An 18,871-nucleotide genomic window follows, 5' to 3' on the forward strand; every position below is an offset into this window, starting at 1 on the left:
CTATCTTCAGTGCTTTATTAGGCCTTATGGGTCAAATCCACAATAAGCTAAATTGGTGCAGTTCTACTTTTCAAAACATGACTATATAGGTAGTATTTATTACATCTGCAGTATTTATTTATTCTAATACCGGTTATGCTTATGCTTCATATGTTTTCATAGTTCAGAGGAATCCTTGAAAATAAAATCTATTTTTCTTCATCAAACTTACCATTTGGTGCAGTTACTACATGCCTAGTTTCTGTTACTTTAAATACCTTTTTATTGTTTACCTCCCTGCCCTCCTTATAGGTCCTAATGGTACCGAAAAATGAAAAAATAATAATAAGGTTTTAAATGGAAAAAACAAAACATCATGTTGAACAAATTTTATGAATTTTAAGTCTGATAGCCAACAGGTGTAAGAAATTCTGACACTTATTGATAGTGTGTTAATTCTAGGTTTCCGACTGACAACTGTATGAGCCAGACCGGTCATTAGAATTTTTCCAAAGAAGACCAGCAATGGTTGCCCCTGTATGTATTGTATATATAATATGCATTAGGAACTGTCTTCTTTGTCAGCTGACCTGCCTGATCCATGGGCCATGGTCAGTTATGATGTTTACTTATTATACCAGCTCCACATATTTTCCGTTTGTAAACCAATAATGTGTTTCTCTTTCATTCTTAGTTACTGTTTCCATAGGTTAAAGTCTCTGATGATTAGTGTTGTGATACCAACAGTTTCTAAAATAAAAAAACGTAAAAAATGCATAGTGCTGTAGCAGCCCTAATAACACTTTATTAGTGTTCCATACTTTTTCTTAAACTTTATTGTTATGAAAAAAAAGACACAAAGACATGAACCATTCATTACAAGGCATATAAAGAGTACAGGGCAATAATGTACACAAGATAAAACCAAAAGCACAATGAGAAGCCATCTCAATGTTAGCCTTGAATAGTTTAAATATCCACTCCATATGGATTGGGGTTTTTTGTTATTATTAGAAGCCTAAAAATACATGTGGCTGATACCCGCAGATACAGCTTGCCCACTCCTATAAACTGACATCCACCCATCAAGGGTTTTTTTTAGAAGTAATCAATTAATAAGAAATGAAATAGGAAGGTTAAAATCCACCAAAAACAGATTCTTTACCAAAAGTGAGTGACTGCAAACAACAAATTAGGCCATTAAGAAACAATGACAGCTCTGATGAAGTTAGAGCAGGTTCAGACCTACCTCAGGATTTGGCGCGATTCCCTGTGGATTCCCAGCCACTTGAACACTCACATTGTAGTACTAGTATCGCTCACTGCTATAGGGAATGTTCATTCCCTATAGAGCTGCCTCCCGGAGAAGCTATATGTAATGTCTCCTGAGAGGTAGCGGTTTCCTAGCATGAGGAACCAGTAAATGCATCACAACCTCATGGCCAGCATGAACATATCCTTATTAGCTGAGAAAAAAAAAACTATGCATATAGATAATGGTGTCCAGGTGGTTTACTAGTGACAGAGAATGTACAGCCACTATTTATTAAACTCAGAAGGACATCGCACCTATAGTTTGCCAGAAGAAGAGATTCTGAAATTAGCTGTACGAGGATTCTATGGCTATAAATCATTGACATTTTTTTTGGCCATCGCACTAAACGGATGTTTGGTAAAACCCATTCACTGCACAGCATTGTAATGGTATCATTACCATGAAGCACAGAGGTGGCAGCATTAAGTAAATTATTGCAGATGTTTCTTAGCAGCAGGCCCTGGAGGGTAGTGAAGGTAGAAAGCAGAAAAAACACAGCAAAATACAGGGAAACATTGGAGCAAAACAGAACAATGTAACACTACACAAAATGGATTTAAAGGGAATTTCTTGGCATAACCTAATTTTAGTTTTAGATGTCACAATTGGGGAGATTCATTACTGTATTTGTACTGATGAGCATTTTTACTGTGAATGGAAATAAAAGCAATAACATCATTTTATATGTGTTGTGGAGGCAACTGTCATATAGGGAACTTCCCTTTCCTTTGGTGATTTCCTATAAGCTATTGATGCAACAGAAATTAAAGGTACATTTTTCAAAAAACAAATGATCATAAAAAAATGTAATGTACAGCGCTGCATAATATGCTGGTGCTATATAAATCCTGTTTATTATTATTATTATTATTAATAATAATAATAATAATAATAATATTAGTAATAGTAATAAAAATAATATCAGCAATAAAAGTAATAAACCCTTTGCTGCACAATCTAAAATGTAAAAAGTTGATGTCATTGAATTGTCAAACCCATGTCCAATCTGATTATTATTCTGTGGCTATTCATTCATGACTCCCATGCAATCTAACATGAGTTAGAAAAGTTGTACAAAGAGGAATGCAGGAAAAAAATGCATTGTACCAATATAAAAAGATGATCGATTCCTATCAACACAGACAAGTTTGTAATTGCTGTATATGTATTACTTACTGCCTTTAGGTTGCTGCCTGCCATTTTTTTTTTTTGTTAATTATATTCACTTTATATATATATATATATATATATATATATATATATATATAGTAAACAGTTTGTTTCTGTGCATTAGTTTAATAGGAAAACAAAATTAACTGAATAGTGATTCACTGCTCTGTGACAAGCAACTCATGAAAAGAGGAAGAATTAATGAAAGAAGCACTGCATACTTAGAAATGTATACTTAATTCTTAACTTTGTGCACAAAGCCTACGCCTTTTTTCAGTACCCTACATGTTAAAAAACTGCAGTGAATAAAAAAAATGTGGAAAAATATTAATTACACTTAGCTTGCCCATGGTTTCTACATTGCGTGGAATGATGCCATCATTCTTCAAGTGTACTTCAGATTCTGCAAGAGGATGCAGGATTTTCAAAATTAGAGTACTAATTGCCATACCACAATCTGTGATCACACACATGTATGTGATAAAATCACTATTGTTTCCCCACATTTGTGAAGGAATAATTGGAAAGCATTATCAAACAGCTTATTAAGATGATGTTTTTGAATTAATATACTCGGCTGACCTCAGTCCTGCGCAGAACTCTTCTTGACTCTTTCTTCTTACCAGCAGGTGGCACCTTTGGCTTCCAGACCACAGTCTAAAGAACCAGTCCCAGATCATCTTTATAATCATGTTCAACACATGGAGATTGGAAAAGAATCACTTCAGTTGCTGAAAGAATAAACTGAGAGATATTTTATGCCCAGGAACATTGAACATGCTGAAAAGGATAGCTACAAGCTAATGCATGGAGCAAACGCCCTATTGGCGTGACGGCATTTCTTGCATTTATTTGAAGGACGTTACTGAATTGCTAAAAGTAATTGCCATTTGCTGCAAATGTTTTCCATCCTGAATGAGATCCATTCCAGGTTTGATGGATAACCCAGGTTCTTCCATGATAGTCCATCTTCTCCAGTCCTGGAGAGCTTTAATAAATCAGGTCAAATGATGGAAAGTCCAAATTAAACAAAAGTTGGTAAAGGCCAGCTTAATTTTAAAAAGGAACTGTTCCAACAACATCTAAAAACCTTTATTCACATTATAATATGTCTTTTAAAACATTGAAAACAATCAATATGGTTTTATTTATGATAGCATTTGGAATGTTCATTCTTATTCTTCCTTCAAAGTCAACGACTCGTTTAGGGAAATTAGATGTCAGTGTGGAGCATTCACTCTTAAAACATGTCAGGAAACTGCAGCTTCTATGGTTGTGACATATGTCCTCTTTAGAATTTAGAGAAGGGTGCCTCTGTTCAAATCTGCGTTTACTGCTCCCAACTGCTACTCTGCAGAGCCCAGCGTCTGGGAAGGATTTCATGCCAAAACATTGGCTGTTACAGATGCCTATACAGGCTTTTATAAAGGTTTAAACATATGTTTTGGGGCTGGTGATCCACCTAATAAAGGGGACTTCTAAATATCAAATAAGCTCCCACACCCCCAGACCCCAATTACCACAACCCCTGGCCTACATATGCAGTTGACTGCCTTTTTAACCACATGTGAGCTACCAAAGCACCTGTCTGCCTTTCTAACTGCACCTGGGCTACTAATGCACCTGGCTGCTCTTTGTTTTTCATCTGGTCTATTATTATTAATATTGTTAATGAACAGGATTTATATAGCGCCAACATATTATGCAGCGCTGTACATCAAATAGGCCTACCAATGCACCTGACTGACTTTCCAACCACGTGGGATACCAAAGCACTTGGCTGCCTTTCTTACCTCATCTAGGCTAGCAATGCACCTGGCTGTCGTTTTAACCACATCAGGACAAACAATTCACCTGGCTGCTCTTGTTTCTGATCTGGTAACCAATGCACCTGGCTGCCTTTTGTTCCTCATCTAGCCTACCAATGAACCTGGCTGCTTCGTTTGTCCTCATCAGGCTTACCAACCCACATGGCTGCCCTTTCTTCCTATTCTGGGCTACCAATGAACCTGGCTGCCTTTTTAACTACATCTGGGCTATGAATACACCTGGCTGCCTTTTTAACCACAACTGAACTACAATGCACCTGACTGCCTTTTTAATTACATTTAGGCTACTGATACACCTGGCTGCCTTTCTAGCCATATCTGGGCTACTAATACACCTGGCTTCTATTTGTTCCTCATGTAGCCTACCTATGCACCTGGCTGCCTTCTTGCGCAAAACTAATATATTTAACTCCAAATACTTCTTGCCACCACACCAAAAGACTAAACCCCCATAAAAATAATGACCCACTCCCCATTTCGTTGACACCAAGCTTCTGTCTACTCGTTTGCTGTTGGAAAGAAATGTCCCATAATTTCTAACCATGCTCAAACTGCACATTTCACACAAACAGCACCGCATTACATACAAATACACAACAATGCCAACCTTACCCCTAGTCATAAAATATATATATATAAAATACCCTTGCACTGCTGGGATAGCCCCTTGGAAGAAAAGTAGTTTATTTTTTTCTGGAGCTAGGCGTTATGGGTATGTGTAGCAATACATTGTGTTTTGGTTTTAGTCAGAGCCTTTGTCAGTTTATGTTGTGCTTTCTATAGTAACTGTGGAGTTTTCCCTTCCTGTCCCAGAAGCACAAAATATAGTGAGAGGAAATGTTTTAAAAGTAAGAAAATTTTTTTTAATCAACTGTTACCAGAATAGATGTCTACAAGAGTTAACAAAATACTCCTTGTCTCTTGGGGCAGGTTCTATGGCAGCAGAAAGTGATCCTGCATGGCTCCTGGTGTCCTCCTGCCTGTTCATACTGCAGTACAGAACCAGCATTTGTCTGGAGCCCTCTTTAGTTCAGTGGGGGGCCCAAGTAAGTTCTGCACATGGCCTACTGTCTATATCTGTCACTGCCTATACAACCTCACTAACCATGAGATTTGGTTATCATGCACTGTATACCTGAGGGCTTAGCTGATTGTAAGTGGAAAAATCATGCACATCTAAAGTCATGCAGGGGATGCCATGCTTCATGTAAAGCCTGCAAAAGCAATGTGTGATAACAGTCCCCAGCACAACAGCATCAGCACTTGCTGGCACAGTCTGGGAAGGAATTAATGATCCTTCATCCCTATGGGATAGACATCAGAGAGAGCTAAGTGTGCCCCTGCTTCAGGGCAATGCAGCCTTTTCCCCTCCAGCACACAGTGTGACTACAGTGCTTTGATCTCTCTCAGTGGCACAGAAGATTGGCACTGCTAGTGCAGGATTAAGCTAGGTCCCCATACCTAGGATTGTAGCAGTGCGGGTACAGGGTTCTGCTAGGTGCCCATACCTAGGATTGTAGCAGTGCTGGTGTAGGGTTGTGTAGGTGCAGGGTTGTGCTAGGTGCTCATACCTAGGATTGTAGCAGTGCTGGTGATTGTAGCAGTGCTGGTGAGCTGTGAAGGAGGAGGTGCCACTGACAGCAGGATTGTCAGGGGTGTGTATATGAAAGGAGGGGTGGGGGGGAGACCCTGATCCTCGAAGGAAAACAAATAGGAAAGAGAGGAAGAGGTCTCCTGGAAGAGAGCACTTTGGATACCTGCTATGGTGTACTTCCATGGTCCTCCCCGGCTCTTCCCGCACCCCCCTATGGAAGGCAGGACATGTAAATGATATCCAGCTCCGCGGGGCCCCATCTTATCATCGTGTACCTTGTATAGAGGGCGGACCTGCTCCATCTCCCCTGCAGTCACTACAATGGCTGTGTCCCGGAGGAGGTCCTGGAGATCAGCCGGTGCTCTCCGTGGTGCTGAAGCTGCACGATCTGCTGCTGGTGCCGCTGTCACGGATCCGGGCTTCCATAAAGCTGCCATACAGATGCCACTTCTGCCGCCACAATGCCTGCTGCTGCTGCTAGGATTGGGATTGGCACCGGGTTTGGTTAGTGGATCAGGCGGAACGACAATCGAGCAGCCTTCTAACAGTACGTCCTTGTCTATTATGGGTTTGATGCCTCTTAGTGAAACCGTGGCAAAGGGGAATATCGGCAGGGGGATCCTGCCTGCCGTGCTTCTGGCTATCGATCAGATCCGCAATGAATCCCTACTGCATCCCTACGTCCTGGACCTGAAGCTCTATGACACAGCGGTAAGACATTCACCTACCTTCTCTTTATGCTTTATGTACCTACATCCATTGTAGACCTCCCTGATGGATGGTGGGAAGCCTGGGAATTGATCATTATATTGCATGTACAGGGTGTAAAGGTATGTACCTAGTCTATGGCTAGTAGAAGACTTTCTGATTGCAGCTGTCATCATCAGTTGTTTGATGGTGTTGTGCAGTGATTTTCCTATAACATAGCAACAAGGCACATTTCTTTGAGTGGGAGTCAATGTAATGATGAAGAGAATGCAGAAATGCAGCTCAGCTTTTCAGTATGTGCTCCCAGCACCATTATGCTGCATAGGTGCATGCCTACCTTTCCAACATACACGTCTCTTCCATTGGACTCACACTAAACCTTAGCTTCAGTATTTGCAGCCTTGATGGATCTCTCTTTGCAGCTGGTTGAGCAACAGATGCATTTCAAATGTCTTATTTCAGGCTTTAGGCAAGCAGGTCAAAGCTATATTATATCATCACCTGGCATATGGAATTATCATGATGTATGTTCCATGGACAAAATGGAATTGGAAAGCAAGGAACGAATTAAATTGGCCATTGCAGTGTTTCTACTGCCTATAAGGAGATGATTTCTTCTAGGTGTATATAGCTAGTGAATACCAATCAGCATTGCTGAGGCTGAGCAACACTTATCTAATGTATCATAGAAAATTTCTACTGCTATTGATTGTGCTGTCTAGTTAATCCAACACGACTCACGTAAAGAGGTCAAAATAAAGATAGTGCTACTTAATAGGTGAAAATCTGCAAACTCAGAATATGTAAATAGGCTGAAAAGATTCTTGTCTCATTCTACTGAACATGCTTGGGATGACCCTGTTGATTGAGCAAGTGCCTGAAGATGGCAGTCATTTCTTGTAGAGATGCTTGATACCATTTCCAAGGCAACCTTGTAAAATATTCAGCTTCTTTCTGCTGGACTACTTCTATGACTTTTTAAATATATACGTAACCCCAAAACACTATAATATTGTTCTCTTAGTGTAATGAATTAAAGAGAACTATACCATATACCATACCCATGCAATAATTCTTACTACGTAACTCGAGTACATACTACGCTGTATATACTATCCACCCATATACCATCAAAAAGATGGATTTACTTTTCATACCATTTTAAAATCTCCATCTTGCTAGTCTTTGGCTCTGGTACCATTTTATGTAATGTTTGTATAATGTTTTAAATGGTAATTTCTAATCCATTAGGCATTTTTATGAATTAAAAAAATCTGTGCCTGAGGTACTAAACCTCACAGAATAATCTGTATCTAGCAATATGGCTGCATTCGGAGTTTTGGGATTTCCCTTATAAATATTCCTAACATAAATAGATGCTGAGACAGAGTTACTATTCATTTTATTTCAGAATTACTATTCATTTTATTTCAAGCTAATAATTAAAGGAATAATAATAAAAAGTATAAGGTGCTGAATTTTTAGCGAGACTACTACATTTTACGCACACTGCAATAATATCTTTTTAGGCCTTATTTAGCAAACCAGAACAATATCTGAAAATCAGATACAAATCTAGAAAAAAGCAGCTGGGAAATGAAACATGAATTCAAGTGGTTGCCATAATTTATTTTGTTCTGGGGGGTGGAGGTAGGAGGAAAGGTTTAAACTCCTATAACATTATTTTGGTCTATGTCTCACTGGGGAGAGTTACTCTACCCCCGGTTCTAGAGATACAACAAACAGGAAATATAAGGAGAACACCCCAAAATAGGCGAAAATACAGTTTTCAATAGAATGCACATCACAAATTGGGTGACTTCACCTTTTGTTCTAGTGACCACTATAAAATTTCCTTTTGCTTTCTGTCTTAGTGACAATGGTCACCAGGGCAAATATAGGGGCAAATCTGGCCAAAGGAGCTACAGATAACAAAAAAAGTTGCCTATATGTGTACTTTGAGGCCTAGTAAATGTGGGTTTCATGTTTCTGTAACCTACGCTGAGCAAAGAGTTTATAAAATCTGCCTTGAAACAATACATTTTCAAAATAGTCCTAAATGTAAAATAAAATATGTAATGTTTTAAAATTAACATTAATAACAAATAAATCCCTGCTCAATTAGGTTTTTATTACCGAGCTTCTTCCTTTTTTTTTAACTAGTTATGTTTTTACAGTTACAGTATCAAAATGTCCTTTAAATTGTTTTCTTTAATCTGTGTTTTTGATCAACAAAAATATACTACATGTATTTTATTTGAGCTAATTTACATTAAAGCCTCACAAATATTAAGACACAGTATTATTAACATAACAGTATTACGTATATGCAGGAGTCACTTTGCTTTGAATGGAAAACAGTAAGCATCATTTATGGTGTGTAAAGGTTTTATAGTGTCAGATTGGGAAATTTCTGCAGTGAATATGAGATCAATTAATTAGATGACTTATTTATCATAAAATATGGCATATTTTGTTTCTATTGCACATTTTTTACTATATGTGTATATGTATGTATGTATGTATATATATATTATATATATACATATATAATATATATATATATATATATATATGTATATAATATATATATATATATATATATAAGGCATAATGCTATAGACAAACGGCAAAGCAACATTTCCATCCCATATTTTTAGACATTGATAAACTAGATATGCTGGATTGCTGTGCCTCTGTTTTGCTTCCTTTTACATTTGCATGTCTTGGATGTTTATTTTTGTTGGTTCCATTACATAAATTTCACAGAGGGACACAGAAATATGATGTGCACAGGCATATATAGAAGATGCTTTTAAAGTCATAGAGTATCCTCCTTATGCACCCTGGTTATATAAATCAGCACCAGGATCCCCTGATAGTCCTGGTTACCTTGTACAGAGCTCTGATGGGGTTTGCTGAAATCTAGGCCTATTTGCTTATTTGTATTTTAAGCCTATTTATCTTTAAATCTTACTTTATTGCAGTGTTTCTCAACTACTGTTCCATGGAACCCTAGGGTTCCTCCTGAGGTTTCTAGGGGTTCCTTGAACATTAAGTAATTTGTGCCTCTTAGTGTCAGTTTAAGTGGCAATGATTTTTTTTACTTATCTGGAAGTGTGACATTTTACCCACTGACTATCAATGTAAGAGGCATTCTTCTCAGTTAACACCACACTGATCTACTATGAGCTGTGGATATAGTAATTTTTGCAGGGGTTCCCCCATGTTAAAAAAAGTAGAGAATACATTAGAGAACATTAGATATCCTATGTTATACCCAAGGAGATTCTTATTAGATATTTGAGCTTCTCTTTGCAATGCAGGTAGATCATTCCTAGTGGGAGGGTTGACAGCAGTGCTGTGCAAAGCTTCCTAAAAACATGAACCTGTAGTAATGCATGCGGTGCATTGAAAGAATGCAAATCCAATAAATGAAAGGGGTGAGTCGGGAACAGTAAGGCTGGTGAGAAAAGGGTCCGTGATTCTGAATGTAATGCAGCCATGAAATGAAATAGGGTCTAAATAACTTGCAGCAGTATCTAATACCCACTGCAAGAAATGTAATACAAATTTAATACAATTTTAGTACAGAAATGGCCCCTGTACAGCAGTACATCCATCCTCTTCACTCTCAATTTCTGTAATGTGATTGTCTGAAAAGTTTGTAACATCTTGATATCCACCTTTCTGCCACTTACCTTTTCAGAGTTTGGTGTAAGTAAGTTTAAATGTGCGTGATAATTTAGACAGTGAAGTTAAAAAAAGTACTGGCTTCAGAAAATACATCTACTGTATTTCTACTGATCATTCATGGAGCAGTGCGTTGCATACAACTCAAATAGACACTCTGTTTTTAGCACAGTTCTTACTGTATGTAGTGGATACCTTTAGAAATTCAAATAATAGTGTTGCCTAAAATTGTTAACAAGGACACATTTTTTTAAAATTTGCTTCAAAAACATATTTATTTGGTATTATTATTATTTATTATTATTACCTTGTATATATATAGCGCCAACATGTTATGCAGCGCTTTACAAAGTCCAAATATATATGACGAACTGTCTCTAAAAGGGGCTCACAATCGAATGGTAGTTAACTGTCTGCTGCTGGAAAAAGTATGAACAAACTGGTTGTCTCTCTTGCCAGGCAAAGTTCATAAAATCTTGTACCCAAAGGGCCTGATTTATCAAAGCTCTTCAAGGCTGGAGAAGATACACTTTCCAGAGTGAAGCTGGGTGATCCAGCAAACCTTGAATGAATTTCTTAAAAGCTATTTGCTATTTGTTAGCAAATGTTTTCAATCCCGAACCAGATCCATTCCAGGTTTGATGGATCACCCAGCTTCATTGATAAAAGTGTATCCTCTCCAGTCTTGGAGAGCTTTAATAAATCAGGCCCAAAGTGAGAGTTAACATAACAATATGGTACTAGTGTTAAAACATTACTATTAATAATATTTTTTGATCTTGTAACCAGGTATTTTGAGTACCTTGTAATTAGCCAACTCCTATGATAGGCATCGATCTCTTTGTGTGTAAAAACCTATTGGTTTAGTAAGGTTCTGAATTATTAAGGGATACAAGGTACACATATGGCATAGTGATGAGCATTCCTATGCTGTGCTGGTTTCATCTGTAGGGGATAAATATTTATTTTCCTATTTAAATAAAAAACGATTATAAATGAGTGATGAATTGGCTGAGATGAGTTTGGTCATCTGGACATAAAAGGCGATTAGGGAAATCAGTGGATACTCAGTTACTTGCTCGAAGGGTTACTATTTCTGCCTTATGATGAGTAAACCGAATTATTATATTCACCTGATCTAGTATGTATTTAGGAGACAGTTCTAGGGCAACAAGTTATGACAACATTATAATTAGCAAGCATTTTCCAGATGGATTGATCATATGTGATACTGGCCTATTTAAAGAACGAATTACAAAATCAGTAAAATGTATTGAAAAGATTTTTTTTCAGACCAAATAGAAGTATGTTGTACTATGCTTACACTTATTGTAATTTACAAAGAAAATTAAATCAATCCAAAGTACATTAATTTTTATTATAAACATTATTAGAAAAGGAACTCATATTTAGCAACATTTTGTAGTCGATTTATTGCTAATTAAAATGATTTATTTAAACATAATTTTAGTCATAGGCTTTCATAAAGAAATATAATTAGAAAACAACCAATTGCATTTAATTTTTAAAGGTTTATATAAAAGAGCGATACACTCATCTATTTTCTTAAGACATAAAGTGATTGTCTTACAAGAGCCAGCCCTTGTAAGACAGTGCAGTGTTTTGTAAGAATGTAATGCAGCACGATCCTAACTTGAAGCTTCCTCATTGTAGCTATAGAGGAATTCCCAGGATGTAGTCTCTGACGTCAGTGGGAATTTTTGTAAACTCCGGAGGCCATGTTGGAGCTGGGCAGAGCCTATTTAGCTCTGTTGTGCTTTCTCATGCAGCATTTAAAAGATAAAATAAAAAAAATCTCTGCAATAACCCCTATGCGTTTTATATCATTTACAAACACTCACCATTGTCATTCCAAATGTCGAGCCTGTGAAAATGGCATTGTCTTACAAATTCTTGTCCGCACAAACATGATTCAATCTTATCTTATGTTTACACTACTGAATTACAAAAACAGACTTGTTTTTCCTAAATGTAACACAATTTTAAAATGGTAAAAGCTCACCTAAAAATATGAGGGCTCTGACTTTGAGCTTTACCTGTAATGTCAAAAAATTACATGTACATGTTTTCCTTGTAGATTTGCTGATGGTATTTTTCCCAGTAAATATTAGCGGCTGCACTAATTTTGTAAAAGCTATACTGGCCAAAATTGCAAATTCATTTTTTTTACCTTACGTACATATACTAATCTGCTACAGAATGTAAAGCCTTATCCCCCAGGATATTTTTTAAATATGTAGTATATTGGGTTTATGTAAATCATACATATATCTGAAAGTAAAAATATTCTGAGAAGCGGAAAGACTCTGGAACTGTAGTGGTAAGAATTATGCCTACAAAAATGATTGGAGTTTTTAAAAAATGGAAACATTGATTAGAATAAAACGGAGTAATGAATGAAAACAAGATGGTCCTGGAAAGAGATAATGAGTTAAGAATCAATTCATTAAAGACTAAAAAGATCTTGCTAGGCTGCCTACTGCTGACTTATTACAGTGTCCTCCACCTCACATTGTTTGAGAATTCTGCTACTGAACTCTTTGTATGTGATACTCTAATCTTGGTCAATAAAATCTGGACTGTTTTTGAAAGTATGAACATTAGCTTGATCCCAAGTCAAATGTTTAGTTTTCAATACATCCTAATTGTTGGTTTAGTACTAAAATATAGTAGCTGAAGTGTCATGCATTAAGAAACATAAATTATATTTTATAATGCAACAATTTGAATGTTTTTGTGATTTATCAGTTAATTTTTGAGCAATTCAAGTGACAAATGTATTTTGTCTTCCCACATCTACATTTTTCCACTAATTCAACTTTGCAGTTCAAATAAAAAAACAATCTAAGCAATTTATAGAATAAACTGGATAAGCAAATAACAGATTTAAGTTATTCATATGACCTTCTCGTGTGTTATAGTATATTCTCGCTAGTTAATCAATATCCCTCCATTAGTATTTAACTTATGTTCAATATTTTACTAATAATAAGCCCTAGGATACTGTAACATTATTAATTATTAACAGTTGCCTAAATTTGGGTATTGGTAGGATATTTTCAACATGAAAGTATTAATTTGGGCTTTAAATATTTTTGTGAACAAAGATTTACATAATTTACATAAAATGCAAGCATGATATTTCACAGTTTAGGTAATAGAATAGGCATCATACTATGATTTACATGTACAACATGACTACATATATACATACACACACTTCATGCTTGTATATATGTGCTCTGAAATGTAAATGCTTGTATTTTACATGTTTTCCATGCTGACATGTACCATAGTCGGGTTCTTGGGGCCTACCAGAAAAAGTGAGAAGGAGGGCCTGCCAGCAGAATAGCTGGTGCAGTGATAACCTTTTTTTGTGAGGCAACAGGGGCCTACTAGAGTTTTTTTCACACCTTTGGTGGGTCAGTCCTACCCATATCATAGAATGGCATAGTTATGATAACTACTGGTAAACCACGAACACCTAGGTCAAGAGCCATATTTGTAGGGACTAGCTTGATCATGGTATAGTTTTGTCCTCAAACACATCTTTTAGTAGAAGTTGTCTCTTCACATGAAACTGGCTAATGATGGCATCTTTATACATAATACACTATGCTGTTAGTGAAACACTTTTTGTGCATTTAGTAATTACTTATTCCATATAAAGTATCATTGTCAGATTGGGTTAAAATACTTCCAAATAAGTGAACAAGTTGAAGTATATATAACAGAGTGGAAACGTCACAAGATTTCCAGTGGAATTTGTAATACCTAATCCACTGAGGTCCTTTGGTTGCACAAAACCTAATTCCATTTGTATTGCGCTTTTTTCAAATTCAGTTAGTTCACTGCGAATATTCGAAGTCCACAGAAATTTGTCAGTTGTACCTATCCTACTGCTTGGCTCATGTGTAGCCAGGCCCTGTGGATCACACATTACAAATAGCAGAATTTAGGTTTGTCATAGTTGTTAGTAGACAGTGTAAAAGAAATCATTTTAACACAGTACTTTACAAGCTCACCGTGTATGCAAAAATAATCTCAACAGCAAAGCAGTGGAGGTGGTCACTTCATGCATACAATGGATACTGTTCTCTGTAACAAGACAAGATAGTTTACAGTGATATCTGAAATGACAGTGATGCCCTCTCAGGTCTTCAGCATAAAAGAAGAGGGTCACATAGATTCAGCATTTCTCTCTGACATTTCTGTGAGACCTTGAAAAAGTTGAGACCTTTAATATAGATATATATTATACAAAAATAAATTATATATTATATCAATATATTTTTTGCTACATGAACTTTAACTGTTCAGTGTATGTAAACCCAAAGGGCTTTGATTTCTGTACAATCAGATCCTTTTTGTGTGGCCAATTTAACATATTGGCTATATTTTTATAGCGTTACAGCCTTAATAATGTCAAACATCCTTGTGTCATATGCCAACAGAATAATAAAAAGCCATAAAAACAAATATGTTATCTTGTAAGCAATTAGGTAACATTTGTGAAACAGGAAAGCAGTTGGTATTTTCAGAACAAGAAAGTTTATCCATTCCTAATATGGATTATTTTCAATTTTTTTCTCAAGTTTATTGGGGATGACAAAGAGTAAACTGCATTAGCCTTTAATAATCTACAATTCTTATTAACAGATAGGATCTTGTTGAAATGAAACCTAAATGGGTGCTAAGTGTTTCTGTACATAAATATCATAATAAATTTATATCAAATAAGTAAATATATGTAGCATAGGGCATTTTGCATTTTAGGAAGAATCTATTTTTGAAGCCTTTTAATTGCTGTTCTACTTTCCTGTGTGTCTTTGTGACCAAATAAATTCAATCCTCCTAGACAAAGAAATGGTGGAATTAGTAGACTTAGCCATAAAGTTGAGAAAAATCAAAGTAATACTAAATAAGAGGTGTACCAAAGTGTTTTTTCTGGATAATAGTATGTATCCCTGGGTGACTTTTTAATTGAGCATTTAGAAGCCTAAATAATGTACATGTTCACTTCTACATAAAATATAATTTTTTCCATAAATTATTATATAATAATTGGTTACACATATGTAAATTTGGGATGTTGGTAATAAAAGGTTCAATTTTAACATAATTCTAAAAGATATGCTAAAAATGATGGCAGACATTAGCAAGTGTTAGGATCGTTTAAAGGTGACAAATAATGAGTAATGCTACACCTGCTATTTCTATATTTGTACTCAGATTTACACCCTGTAAAACTTACCTTTTCAGTATAAATTTCCACAAGCAATTAAATTGAGTCAACTTATGTTAATAAATGACACTTTAACCAATGTGACACTTTTGACAGCATTTCGCTGTATGTATCTGTTTACATTTAGCACATTCTCTATTTGGAGATATTTAAACAATTTATGAGTACATTTAGCATTTTTGCATAAATATCCCAAAATTTATAAATAAAGGTATGCACATTGTCACCTAGACTGAAAAAAAATTATATATGGTATGCCTTTCAGATGCATCCTATTTCAAACACCAGAACTTTGGTCAAAAAAAGGAAAAGAAAACTGTTGCAAATGTTACCTTATTGAATCAATAAACTAGAAGTTTTAAAAAAAATCTGCTTTTAGGTAATACCTAAAACCTCATTCATATAAGCTGTGAGCGTTATATTTTTATCCAAAATTGACAATATGTTTTCCAAAAGCTGTATGCTATTTAAGAGTTCAATATGCTTTGTTGACCACTAGTAACTGGTATGTACACAGTAATTTACAGATTTAAAAAAAATTCCTGTTTGCATGCTACAGCTGCTTTATTTGACGTCTACAACCTTTTTGTTACAAAGCCTAACATTTCTTACAAGATAGTAGCTAAAATATATGTTTTTTATTTTATCACGTTGGGGTTTTAAACCATTTAGACATAAAGTAGTATACCCAAAAATTGTTTAGTTGAAATAGATATAATTACATAAAAGTATCTAATTTACGTTAAAAAAAGCATTCTCTTTCGCAGATTGATGACAGATGACTGTTAAGCATACCAGAAGGGCAACATCGCTGCTGAAGCCTGTAGTGAATAACAAAACTTTACTCCAAACATTTGTACTCAGCTGTATCACTTGCTGCACATGCTGAGAAGCATTGTCACAACTGATAACCTTCCCCCTTATTGGCAAACAAATCTGGCCAGGTAATCCAATGGGCACCATGTGTCTGGACTTGCTTGTTCACCCTCTGTAATCCTGACTCTTATAGAATAAAGACCTTGAAGAAAAGGTTAGCAGACTGGCATTTACTGGGGAAGTGTGAGCTGCTAGGGGCAGGAAAAAGGAAGGTCAGCTAAATAGTGACTTTTGGAAACCTGTATTAAATAGAAATATGTTGTGTGGCCAAGTTTCACGTAATTTGCAAGAAAGCAATTTTTGAATTATCCAACAAAATATGCACTTTTGGATATTTTTATATTAGATTACATTTAATTTGGGAATACAAACTACATGTAAATGCACCAAGACTTGAGGCCAATAAATGACTTAATAAAAGTTTAGCAATGATGTTCATGACAATTCAAGATAAACTATTTTATATTGTAAGTGATCATACATTTTGAGGTAATACTTTTGTGGTTGCCTTAAAGCAATGTGTATAATGTTTATTATTTTATATGCTTATCTTACCATATTCTCATAATTGCTCTAGCCCGTGTTTGCATTTTACAGTCTTCCCAATCAATACCCACCAAGATACCTTACCATTACAGATTATGCATGGATTTTGTTCATTCCTAGCAGACTGGTAGACTTAGTGGGCATTACTAATCAGAAAAGAGTCAGCATATGTAAAAAGCACATATGGCTGTCCTTGGATACTAATGTATAATACAAAGAAATAATATCATATCTCAATGTTTTTCCCCTTTTAAGCAAATATTCTTTTTGGGTGTGTATAATGGGCTGGCAATGTTTCTGGTAATTGCAAGACAATGGCTTAATGTGGTCAGCTTGCAACATCCAGACCTCACATAACTCATATAACTTGAAGAACATAACTTTTCATACTTTTACAAATGAAACAAGAATGGTCGCCATGGGCTGGGCAATATTGTTAAATATAGTGGGTTTTTTTTCTAAATCAATGGATATTAGGGTTTTTTTGCCACACCAAAACATTCTAGGTAAAGTTTCAGATCACAATGCAGAAACATTTACGGCAGCCATTTTGAACAATATTGGGCTTAATTATCTATTTGGATAGCTGGCAAGGCTACAAAACAGGGAAATATAAATATAAATATCAATTATATTTGAGTATAAGATAGTAAACCATTGCTAGAGTTCTGCAGGTTTTGACACTGGCATGAACCTTGAAAGTGTTGGAATAAATGTGTTTGGGAAACTGTGTATCATCTATTGTCTTTTAAGCAGGATTAATGTGGCAACAACAGGCCAGCAACTCCAACCTATTTGAAGTATTGCTGGGAGCAATTAAAGTTTTTGTTCAAATTCCAGTGATATTTTTTGTTAAAGTTTAAGTAAAAACGTTGGTAAAAGGTATCATGTGTTTTTGGTTGAAAGGTATGATTCTGTGTTTTTGAAGTGAGATTGAAATGTTATATAAGTGAGATGCATGACATTTTTTAAAACTGAGATCCAGATAACAGGAAAGCACCAAAAAATAGTTTTATTTGCTTCAGAAAACTTTATGCAATGAGGCAGGATGCCAAACATACCGAAAGATAGTTTTTGGGTTACACTTTCTTCTTAATTATTTTTTTATTATTACTTTAAAATTAAAATTATTAACCACCATTAAACCATGTATAGTTTCCTTTAAAATGTCTTAATCTTTTAACTGTAGAGTGAAAGTTGTACTACATAGTAAATGAAAGTTGCATTTTTAGTGCATCTCTAATTTGATTTGTGTCAATGTAAAGAACAAAAAAAATACAGCTCTACTATATAAAAAAAGAAAAGCTAAATATTTTAGCATACTCAGTTGCAGTTATGACCTGAAAATAAATCAAAATCTTGTTACAATGTCCTTGTATCACTGAACCAGCTTGTTATAAATCTGCATAAATATCCATATTTCACAAAAGTGATTTGTATTCCAAGTTTTATTGGCTGAATTGCTTTGACACTAACAGCTAATCACAATAATACAGACAAGCTATTGCAGCACAAATTTTGGCAGAATACGTTAGCATAAATGAAAATTGTCAGAGGATTCTGTAACATTTAAGACAGAAATTTAGTATTGTACAGTAGATATTTTGGGACATATTAAAAAACAATTAGTTGTGTGAATATTTACACAAAGAGCACAAATAACACATTTAGGGATATATTTTTTTTAGGTGAGACGAGCATTCTTTTAAGGGCAAATGTAACCTTTATTTTGCTAAATCAAATATTAACTAGACAAAGCCATTAACTAAAAATGAATAAATATACTTAAAGGGTATTATGGACATGGGTGAACTTAACCTCCTGAGCGTTACACTGAGGTCTAGATTTCTGTACCAAAAGTGATCCACTGTTTTTCATGAAATTTTTTTTTAAAT

At 35.4% G+C, this 18,871-nt stretch overlaps 1 protein-coding gene and 1 long non-coding RNA gene across 3 annotated transcripts in view; one reads left to right on the plus strand and one right to left on the minus strand.

Moving 5' to 3' along the window:
- Positions 1 to 759: 759 nt before the first annotated feature.
- Positions 760 to 5,881, minus strand: LOC140331131 (uncharacterized). The gene is made up of 2 exons (XR_011920865.1): positions 5,755 to 5,881; positions 760 to 3,195 (listed from the first exon to the last, which is right to left on the minus strand). It is a non-coding gene; the product is annotated as an uncharacterized lncRNA (long non-coding RNA).
- A 53-nt stretch (positions 5,882 to 5,934) lies between these two features.
- The window catches only part of GABBR2 (gamma-aminobutyric acid type B receptor subunit 2), a 306,705-nt gene continuing 293,768 nt past the window's right edge, over positions 5,935 to 18,871 (plus strand). Inside the window, exon 1 of one of the 2 annotated variants that reach the window (XM_072411881.1) lies at positions 5,935 to 6,598. In XM_072411881.1, coding sequence (XP_072267982.1) covers positions 6,209 to 6,598 — 390 coding nt within the window. In that variant the 5' untranslated portion in view covers positions 5,935 to 6,208. The remainder of the gene's footprint in view (positions 6,599 to 18,871) is intronic. The other variant, XM_072411882.1, reaches the window with a different exon arrangement.

This window comes from Pyxicephalus adspersus, chromosome 5 (assembly GCF_032062135.1).
Source record: "Pyxicephalus adspersus chromosome 5, UCB_Pads_2.0, whole genome shotgun sequence".
NCBI lineage: Eukaryota > Metazoa > Chordata > Amphibia > Anura > Pyxicephalidae > Pyxicephalus > Pyxicephalus adspersus.